The 11351-nt window shown below is 40.1% G+C and overlaps 1 protein-coding gene across 1 annotated transcript in view; it reads left to right on the top strand.

The window, feature by feature from the left end:
* The first annotated feature begins 421 nt into the window (after positions 1–421).
* syn2a (synapsin IIa) overlaps positions 422–11351 on the top strand; it is a 13005-nt gene continuing 2075 nt past the window's right edge. Inside the window, exons 1-9 of the mRNA XM_083520774.1 lie at positions 422–953; positions 7065–7122; positions 7201–7292; positions 8847–9003; positions 9714–9803; positions 9959–10021; positions 10492–10634; positions 10719–10793; positions 10944–11046. Of these exons, the coding sequence (XP_083376900.1) occupies positions 610–953; positions 7065–7122; positions 7201–7292; positions 8847–9003; positions 9714–9803; positions 9959–10021; positions 10492–10634; positions 10719–10793; positions 10944–11046 (1125 nt within the window). The 5' untranslated portion in view covers positions 422–609. The remainder of the gene's footprint in view (positions 954–7064; positions 7123–7200; positions 7293–8846; positions 9004–9713; positions 9804–9958; positions 10022–10491; positions 10635–10718; positions 10794–10943; positions 11047–11351) is intronic.

Below are 11351 nucleotides of genomic sequence, written 5' to 3' on the forward strand. Positions count from 1 at the left end.
TCCATATCATCTCATCTCTCCATATTATCTCATCTCTCCATCTCATCTCATCTCTCCATATCATCTCATCTCTCCATATTATCTCATCTCTCCATCTCATCTCTCCATCTCATCTCTCCATCTCATCTCATCTCATCTCTCCATCTCATCTAATCTCTCCATCTCATATCATCTCTCCATATCATCTTATCTCTCCATCTCATCTCATCTCTCCATCTCATCTCATCTCTTTTTATTTCCCTCACATGCACTGGAAACCCCCCTGGTTTGCTTTATTTATTTATCTTTTTTTCCTTCCCTTTCTGCAGCAGAGCTCGAAAAGCTGTAATGGTCGTGAGGCTGTGGAATGGGGGAGGGGATGGAGGGAGGGATGGAGCTGAGCATCTCATCCTCCTGCAGGTTTTAGAAGCGTGTGATTGGTGGATGAGGATGAACGACGTCAGCATCCCAGGCGTCGATAGCGGAGAGGAAGCGCAGAGACGAGAGGAGGAAAGCCGTTCCGTTCGGATGAGTGATAATCTCTCCTGAAGCTCACTCATATTCTGCAGTCGTTATCTGCTCCATCTGGGTCCTCCAATCTCGGATCAGGAATTTAGATCATCGACAGCCATGAACTACCTGCGCCGCCGTCTTTCCGACAGCACCTTCATCTCCAACCTGCCCAATGGTTACCTATCAGACCTGCAGAAACCCGATCCTTCCCAACCTTCTCCACCCGGGGTGGCATCTGAATCTCAGGTGTCTCCGAGCCAGAGCCAGAACCCGAACCCAAACCTGAGCCAAGAGAGGAAACCCCAGCCAGCTGCCCAGCCCTCAGGTGCAGGATTCTTCAGCTCCATCACCAATGTAGTGAAGCAAACAGCAGCCTCTGCAGGGCTGGTCGAGCAGACACCCGTCTCTGTCTCCAAGAAGTTCAAAATCCTGCTGGTCATCGACGAGCCGCAGCAGGAATGGTAGGTCTGGTGATGCTTCTTGGGCTTCAGTTGTGCATGTCATTGTGTGCGTGTCATTTTTTTCGGAAGGAACAGTTGGAACATGGTGGTAGTATGTTAAAGCAGGTGATGCGTGACTGACTGAATGAGTGCGTGCTGTGGGTTTTCCTCACTCGACTCCACCATCTCCACCATCTCCACCATCACACCTGCTGCCATCTTCAGCCTGCTCCATTAGAATGTTTATTATATCATCTTAACGTCTCATGTAGGATCAGCAGTTATCATCTGATCAGTCTTAATATAAAGTTCTAAACTAAAAGGAGAATATATTTGGGTCAAATAAACAATCTGTGTGCATCTAAATTTAATTTATTACATTCATTATTTACAAGCATTAATAAAATATTCACAGATAAATAAAGCTTTAAATTTGCTGTTCAGGATAAAAAGATCAGATTCTTCAATAAAATTATTCTGAAGATTAAAAAGAAGTAAATGATTAGTTTTCCCCTTCGTTTTAAAACCCTTTTCTCCTCTGCTCATATCCTGATTATTCCACATCACCTCTAATATTTATTATATTTATTTATACTGTATTTATTTACCTTCGTATTTGTGTCCTGTGTTCGACACGCAACAAGTCGACGGAGCATAAAAAGCTCTGAAATGATGCCGTGATTTAATTTGTGTGTTTTTTCCTGAGATCGTTAATTAGTTTATTTACGCAGTCGTGTTCCTGCACAGAAATCCAGAAAAGGATTTGAATGTGTGATATTTATGGGAGAGATACGCTATAAAGGCACAGTAACGCTCTGATGTTCAAGCAAATTAGGAAAGAAACGAAACAAAGATTTAGCAAATTGATTGATCTTCCAAAGGTCACACAAAGGTCACCAGGGTCTAATTCAATTACTGCAAATACATTAGACTTTTGAAACAGTTAAAAATAGTCACTCTTTGATTATATATATATATATATATATATATATATATTCACAAAACAGTGTAGTTCCTGTTTTCACTTGCGTTAGAGCAGCTATAAACACGTTCCCTCATCAGAAAGCACTGACACGGGAGACTCCTTCCATTAATATTATATAAACACATTTCTTCTGACTTTATTATCAGTGTAACATGTTCTCTACTCGACCTCGTGAATGAGCCGTTGCTATGGGAACGATAATCACATGGATATAAACCTGCACTATTGTCAGGGCTTCTGCTGTAGAGAATTAATCAACATGTTCTAACCAATCACGGTCCAGAACGCAGCAGCAGCAGCAGCAGCCATGCGCCGTGGTGGAGTAATGTAATACTGCTGGTATATAATCATCAGATGATGTAATTGGACACACGGAGGTTACGAAGTGAATCTCCAGGTTGTTCCTGCTCGAGTTTCAGATCAGGCTGTGAAAAGGTTCAGATTGTGTGTGTGTGTGTGTGTGTGTGTGTGTGTGTGTGTGTGTGTGTGTGTGTGTGTGTGTGTGTGTGTGTGTGTGTGAGAGAGCTGCAGGCCTGATTAATGTCCTGAAATTAAAACAATAGAAATACTGCAGTTTGAGGAAATTATTTATTTTTCCATAATAATAGATAAATAAATATTATTCCATTCATATTCCTGATAAATACATTTTTCATGGTGTAGAATTACAGAACCTAGCTAAATTAATTCGATTATGTAAATAAAATGAAATGACATTTACTGTATTGCAGTAATTAATAACAGATATCGATCATTTCTAAAATAAATAAATAAATAAATAAATAGGTATTGTTTTGTTCATATTCCAGCTACATGTATTCCTTATATTAACATTTAAAGTATTTAAAGTGTACTAATCTTTTGTCATTTCTTCTATTCTGTACCTACAATTGTTATTTAAATACATTTATGTAAATTAATCTTTTATTTCTTTATATATTTTTGGTACTATGGTTATAACGTATTTTGTTTTATTTCTATTTTTATTGATTAAATCCAACCACATTACATTCTTTTTTATTTTCTATTTGACTTTTATGTATGAATCCTTTATCAAAAAGAGGAATTAGTTTTAATCCTGAAGTCTATTTAGTATTTTAGCTAAAAGTAAAAGATAAAGTTGTATCTCATTGATCAGCTGCGTCTCTGCCACAAATCCTGAACTGGAACAGACACTGATCTTCTCCTTCCCAAGAACAGAACCTCCAGTACGAGCTGCAGTGTATTATATTTATATATATATATATATATATATATATATATATATAGTGTAAATAGACTGTAGAGAGAGTAAACGTGTAACAGATCCATCATGATCCTGATGTTTACACAGTGAAGGAGTCTCCAGTGTCAGTCAGAGGTAACGCTGGAACTTTTCAGGACAAACAGAGTTTAAGTGCCTAATCATACTGACCATAATGTAAGTGACAATAACGTTTACATGAACATTTAATGTAACTATAAAAGGATAAAAATTCAAGAGGAATAAAAGTGCTGTTAAGGGAAAACAATGGACTTGAACATCTCCTGTAGTGTTTGTTCCTCAGTTTAGTAGTTCATATTTAAAATACTCTGTATGGCCTAATATTTGTGGACCCCTGACCCTAAGATTAGTATGTGCTATTTTTGAACATCCCATTCCACATGTGTTCTCCATGTTCTGTTATAATGAGCTCCACTCTTCTTGGAAGATGTTCCACTAGATTTAGTAGAATTTGGAGATTTGTGGGGATTCATTCAGCTACAAGGGTTTGAGTAAAGTCAGGTAATGATGTAGGTGAGAAGGTGAGGAGGTTCCTGGGGTGCAGTCAGTGTTCACATTCATCATTAAGGTGTTTAGGGCTCTCTTTTAGGAGATCTGTCACATCTTCCAACCCATGAAAAGCAGATCTTCCTGAAGCTGGCTTTGTGCAGAGGGGCATCGTCATGCAGGAAGTGAAGGCAAAACTTCAGGCTCCTGCATCTGAAGATGTCCAATTTAATTGTGTGTATTACCTGCACATTGTGGTAACAGTTTGGGGGGAAAACGTCATATGGCTGTGTGTCAAAATACTTCTGGTCGTACAGTTTACTTCAGTATCACATTCAGTTTCACATCTATTGTTAATCAGCACAAAGAAAAACTGCAAACCTACAAAAATGAACATGAATCCCAGCATGAATCTGTGACTCACCATTTGTTCGCACCATATGGAGTGTGATTTAGCAAAAAGTTGACAAAGAAAAGATCTCAGTCTACAGCCATGAGCCTGTTCATTAGATTAGATTAGATTAGATTTAATTATTTAAAAAACACCATAATATAAACGCAAAATATCTAGAATATAGTTATATAGAATATAGTGTTGATATGGGTATGATAAAGAGTTACTGTAGGACTTTGTACAATATACAGCAGTAACAGTGTGTAACATATACTGATAATGTGATGAGTGACAGTTCTGATGATGCAGCACTTATAGATGTGATATAAATCAGGGAATATACAGTATTTATGGTGAGTTGTTAATGAGGCTGATTGCCTGGGGAGAGATTTCTGGTGAACAGAGTTCTGTAGGACCTGCCAGAATGGAGGAGCTGGAAGATGATGTGTTCAGGGTGTGAAGGGTCAGTAGTGATTTTTCCTGCCTGGTTTCTGGTTCTTGTATGGTACTGGTCATGGAGAGTGGGCAGAGGAGCACCAGTTATTTTCTTCTGCAGTTTTAACTGTTTGCTGCAGTTTGTCTCTGTCCTGTTTTGTTGCTGCTCCAAACCAGATGGTGATGGATGAGCACAGGACAGATTCAAAGACTGCAGTGTAGAACTGCATCAACAGCTTCTGTGGCAGATTGTACTTCCTTAACTGGCGTAGAAAGTACTTCCACTGCTGGGCCTTTTTAAAATGGAGTTTATGTTAGACTCCCTTTTCAGGTCTTGGGAAATGGTAATGCCCAGAAACTTGAAGTTCTTCACAGATGACACAGGGCTGTTAGATATTGTGAGGGGGAGTAGTGTTGAGGGGTGCTTCCTAAAGTCCACTATCATCTCGTATAGAGGGAGAATAACAGTGGGGAGAGAACACATCCCTGAGGAGCGCCAGTGCTGACTGTCCGAATACCGGAGGTAACACCTCCAAGGCTCACCTGTTGTTTCCTGCCTGTCAGGAAGCTGGTGATCCACTGACAGATGGCAGGGGGTATAGTGAGGTTTAGGAGTTTGGAGTGGAGAATTCCCAGAATTACTGTATTGAAAGCCGAACTGAAGTCGACAAACAGAATCCGGGGATATGTTCCTCTGCAGTCAAGGTGTTGCAGAATGTAGTGCAGCCCCATGTTGCAAACTGTAGGGGATCCAGCAGCTGTTCTGTCACCTTCTTTAGGTGGGCCAATTCCAACTTCTCAAAGGTCTTCATGACGACAGATGTCAGAGCGACAGGCCTGTAGTCATTCAGTCCTGAGACGGAGGGTTTCTTGGGGACCAGGATGATGGTGGAGAGTTTAAAGCAGGAGTGGACCTCACACAGCTCCAGTGATCTGTTAAAGATATGGGTGAAGATAGGAGCCAGTTGGTGAGCACATGCTTTGAGACAGGAGGGGGAGACACCGTCTGGGCCGGAAGCTTTCCTTGTCCTCTGTCTCTAAAAGACCTGATACACATCCTCTTCACAAATCGTGAGCACAACTTGAGTGCTGGAAGGAGTTGTTAGAGGGGTTCCCAGAGGTGTGATGGGTGCAGACAGTGGGCTGGGGTGGATGAGAGGTGGAGAATATATAGAGAAATCAGTACCTTGTGCTGATGTACACACATTCTGCAGATACTGATACTCACAAATGTGTGTACACTTTAATGAAGAACAAGAATTCATCTTCCTTTTTTCAGTCTCTGAACCTTTTCAGTTTAGTTCCAGGTCTTTTCTTGTGGTTCCTCAGATACATGTCAGGATAAACCTTTGAATCTCCATCATTCACTGTACAAACCCAAAAATATCAAATAGTTCAGTTTTATACATCACATATGGTCGCTTAAGAACCTATAAAGTTTCAGTCATTTCTAGTCTGGTGTTTTAAGTAGAACCAGAGACATGATGTCACTTCCTGCGAGGGAATATAGTTTGGTTTGTGCTGTGCATTGTGGGATTTTTAGACGTCAGTGTACTAAAAAAAATTCATGATGGAGACTGAACTCAAAATGGCCGCCTGAGGAGTGAACTGAGACGCATCTTTTTTCCAAACGGATCTGTGGCTCGGACTTCGATGTGTTTTATAAAAATAAAGCTGTTTTCAGTTAAACTCACTTTAGACTCCAGAACAGAGAATCAATAAAAATTGCAATGCTTTTTTATAAATCGGACAGGTTATTAACAAGGATATAAACAGAATAAAGAGTCTTTTATTTAACAAAACTCTCCATCAAAAATAATCTGTATGTTTTAAAAGCTCTTACACATCGTAGCCGAATCACTCGAAAAGATCGCAGCTGTTTGTAAAATGTTCCTAGTGGCAGGTTCTCGCTGAACTACTAATCAGTGTGTCTACGAGGCCTAAAATTACAGGGTGTGTCAGAACAGCTGCACTCACATCCGCAACAAACAACAACCAACTCGAGAAAGAAAACCACTGAGAAGCTCTTCAGCACCACGGATTTAACAAATAATAAGTCAATCTTATAACCTAATCAAAGAGGTGCCAAAATATATACACCTGACTGACGGTTCTGGTTCCGAAGAGATCCGTGTGTTTTGCAATCAGCACACAGGGAGTTTATCTCAGTGCTTTGCAGAACCTCAAGGAGAACAACACAAAGCTCCCCTGCAGCTTTCCATCTGTTTTAAATAAACTATGTGCACGTCCACACACACACACACACACACACACACACACACACACACACGCACACACACATATACACACAAACACACACACACACACACACTGTTATATCTTTAACTTAGAACCCTGCTATTACCAGAGAACCCTATAACAGAATGCATCTCCTGCAGAACCCCTGAGTTATCTGATGGACATTTAAAGAACCCATGAAGAACCGGTATACCTGACCAGTATAATCGTTACCATCTGGAGTATATCAGATGTTCCACTGTCTGGTACATGACATTACTCTATATTAAATTACTGTACATGAGCTCATCATCTCGGTTTGTTCCACAGGCCCAAAGTGTTCAGAGGAAAGAGGCTTCAGGGAGACTATGAGATCCGAGTGGAGCAGGTGAGTGTGAATACATTTTAAACATTTATATTTTATTTCTTATATAAGATTCTATATGGATTTATTTCTGTATTCTAGGCTGAGTTTCATGACATCAGCGTGGTGTCTCACACTAACGGGACCTGCAACGTGGCCATGCAGGTCCTCAGGAACGGGACCAAGGTGGTGAGGTGAGTTTACACATCTACAGATGTGGCCATTAGATGAACTTAGGGAACTGAGGAACTAAGGAGAGCAGTTGCTGAGGTTTTTGGGAGAGGAATGTTGTCTCATGTGTGTCTGATACATGATTTTGGCGGCTCAACAGTTCTGGGTTTCCTTTGTTGAGTTTTTCTTTTCATGATGTGCTGAGTGTTTTAAATGCTGAAAGGTCTAGACTACATACAGACGAGTTCCGCACTCAGACTGTTCCACTATGAGGTCATGCTGGTGTAATAGATGCAGTACGCAGTTAGCAGTGTTTTACTCAAATATACAAATATATTTATACATAATATATATATAAATATACCGTCCCTAAAAAAGACGTTTTCTTGATGGAAGCATTTGTTGCTCTAAAACCTGTATATTGGGTTCAGCATTTATGGAGTCTTTCCAGATGTGCAAGCCGCTCATTCCAGAGGCACTGATGCTCTACTATAACTATTAGAGATGCGGTTTAAATCAATTGTTCTCTGACTAAATACAAATCCTAAATTATTCAATTCGTTATTTTACATATTCACAAGAACTTTTTTCTTCCTGCAAAATTTGTATTAAATAAAATATTTTTTACACAAACCAATTGTTTATTAAGATGTTTATGTGGGAAATTATATTCATAAATAAACTCTTGTAGCAACACGGCATGTTGAAATTTATGCAGTTTTACTTTTAATGATTTACTTTTACATATTTGGTGTTTAAAAAATAACAATGTTATATATGTATCATATATCATCAATAGATTTGCAGTTTTATTGTAAATAAATATTGAAAGAAATTCACATTTTACTGTTGCTCAGAGCTGAGTGTGTGTGTGTGTGTGTGTGTGTGTGTGTGTGTGTGTGTGTGTGTGTGTGTGTGTGTGTGGTTCAGTGCCTGTGTGTCTGCTGTAGGATAAGTGTGTTTCCCTAATGGCTGTAAGAATAAACCACATCACAACACATTACATTACATCACGTTACACATTACATCTCTCTCTCTCTCTCTCTCTCTCTCTCTCTCTCTCTCTCTCTCTCTCTCTCTCTCTCTCTCTCTCACACACACACACACACACACACACACACACACACACACACACACACACACACACACACACACACAGTCCAGCATTAGAAGGTGGATGTAGGAGGTTGTTTTTCAGAGACTGATATATTCCTGTTTCTCAGCGATGTTGACTTTTACCTAAACTGTCTCTCAGATCTTTATTCTAATAAATAATCTCAATCTCAAACCAAATATTAAACACACAAACACACACATCTCAGTTAAAAGTGACAAATACAAAGGCCACGCCTCTTTTTTTCAGACTGACAGCACAGAGGACATGTTCTTTTAACTGAGACTGAGTCAGGCCACGGCGCTCAGAAATCAAAACGCAGAGGCAACGCCTCTTTCACTGATACTGATAGACAGAGGCCATGCCTCCTTAAAACGCAGAGGCCACGCCTCCTTGACTGATATGCAGATGTGAATGTGACAGACCATAATGTTTAGTTTTAAATGTCTACATTTCTCCTCAGGTCTTTCAAGCCAGATTTTGTCCTCGTTCGCCAACACGCCTTCAGCATGACGGAGAATTCTGATTTCCGAAACCTGATCATTGGTCTGCAGTACGCTGGAGTCTCCAGCACCAACTCTCTGCAGTCCATCTACAACATGTGTGATAAACCATGGGCCGTGAGTCGCTTACTAACATGACAAGCTACATTTATTTTAAGTTTTGCAGAGAGATTAAAGAGAGACTGGTGGAGGAATGAGTGTTTATAGCTGCTATAGCATAAGAGAAAGCTTGTACTTAATAACTCGTATAATCGTATAAATGGAATAAAATGGATGGCAGTTAGAGGAAAATCTTAAACTTAATTATGTTTGAGTTGTTTTACAAGAAGTTACAGCACACGGTCCCTGGGGGGTGCTCTTTCAAAGTTTAGTTTCTCCTTTTACTGACACACAGAGGCCATGCCTCCTTCACGGACACACCAAGGCCACGCCCCCTTCAGTGGCACACCGAGACCACGCCCCCCTTTACTGACACACAGAGCCCACGCCTCTTTTAATCACATTTAGAAGCCATGCCTCCTTGACATTTGCACTTTGAGGCCACGCCCCTTTACTGATACACATATGCCATGCCTCCTTCACTGATACACAGAGGCCACACCTCTTTTACTGACACCCAAAAGTCATTGCTCCTTCACAATTAGACACTGCACTGAGGCCACGCCTCCTTACTGATACACAGCAGCCACACCCCCTCCACTGACACACAGAGACTGAATGTAAATGATAAAGGTAATAATATGTAAATTTTAGGACAGAAGGGACATGCTGGTGCACAGGTAAAGGAGAATAATGATTGTGTAAGATTTTGTGTGTTTTGTTTGTAGTTTGCTCAGCTGATCAGCACACACAGGAAACTGGGAGCCGAAAGATTTCCGCTGATCGAACAAACCTACTACGCAAACTACAAGGAGATGGTGAGAGGTTTATTTATTTGTTTGTTTGTTTGTTTGTTTGTTTGTTTACTGTATTTATAAATTAATTGACATAATTGACAAATTTCCAGTTTGGTTCTTTATATAATTATTTGTAGCACATACTGTACATGTCATGCTTCTATTTTAATATTCAGGTAACCATGCCAACCTTTCCTGTGGTGGTGAAAATTGGACACGCCCACTCCGGTGTGGGTAAGGTACGTATCTGCTTAACCCTCCCCATATCTACACTCGTAGAACATGTAGAACAATTATAGGAGGAAAACAACCCAGAGTCACAGAGGAACCCATGAAGAACCTCTGAAGAACCTTCTGAGTTTACCTTACACTGCAACATCTGATCTGGTCTGGATCTGGGTTTATTCCTTGGATATTGATAAACTATTCAATACTAATTGTATCAATACAGATCTTTTACTTCAACTCATATAATGCAGATCTTCATTGTCATGCTGGAACTGGTTTTGGGTCTCCTAGTTCAAGTGTGTGAAAAGTTTCATGCTCCTCCGTCCAAAGACGTCTAATACAATTGCATACTTCCAACTTTGTGCTAATATTTTGGAGAAGAACCACATATAGCTGGAAAAGGCAGGTGTCCCAATACTTTTGGCCCCAATTTATAGATGGGTAAATAAGAAGTGTATATTTTTGTTCCTCACATGTGAAGGTAAAAGTGGACAATCACACAAAGTTTCAGGACGTAGCGAGTGTGGTGGCCCTCACGCAGACCTACAGCACGTCTGAACCCTTCATCGAATCCAAGTATGACATCAGGATCCAAAAAATTGGAAACGACTACAAAGCCTACATGTGAGTAGATCAGTCTGAGAAACATCTCGCCTTTCTATATCAATAACTCGTACTGTTCGACGACACTTCTCTACTGTATTCTAGGAGAACCTCCATCTCAGGAAATTGGAAGTCCAACACAGGAACAGCCATGCTGGAGCAAGTGGCCATGACGGACAGGTGGTGACATCACTTCCTGTTTCTCAGTGTAAAATCATTTTGGAGCCCTAACCCTTATGTTTTGAAAAGTTATGCTGAATATATGTGTGTGTGTGTGTGTGTGTGTGTGTGTGTGTGTGTGTGTGTGTGTGTGTGTGTGTGTGTGTGTAGGTATAAGCTGTGGGTGGATGCGTGCAGTGAGATGTTCGGGGGTTTGGATATCTGTGCAGTTAAAGCTATTCATGGTAAAGATGGAAAAGATCACATCACTGAGGTACATTAATTTACACTAAACTGTATTGTTTTGTTTACTTGTTTGTTTGTCTGTTTATCAGGTTTTTATTATTATTATTATACCAGGTTTTTATTTATTATTTCTCCTGAAACTTAAATTCTACAGAAGAATAAATTAACCTGTGAAATGAGTCACTGCAGTAGAATTATCCAATCATTTTTCAGTATCCGAATGATCATTACACTAATTGGGGTAGTGGGCGTGGCCTGGGGGCGTTTTTTAATTAGCATATTCATTAATCAGTCCTGGTCTTCTGTTAGCTCGTGTATGTAGAAGAGGGCAGT

This window comes from Silurus aristotelis (genome assembly GCF_946808225.1).
Source record: "Silurus aristotelis genome assembly, chromosome: 19".
NCBI lineage: Eukaryota > Metazoa > Chordata > Actinopteri > Siluriformes > Siluridae > Silurus > Silurus aristotelis.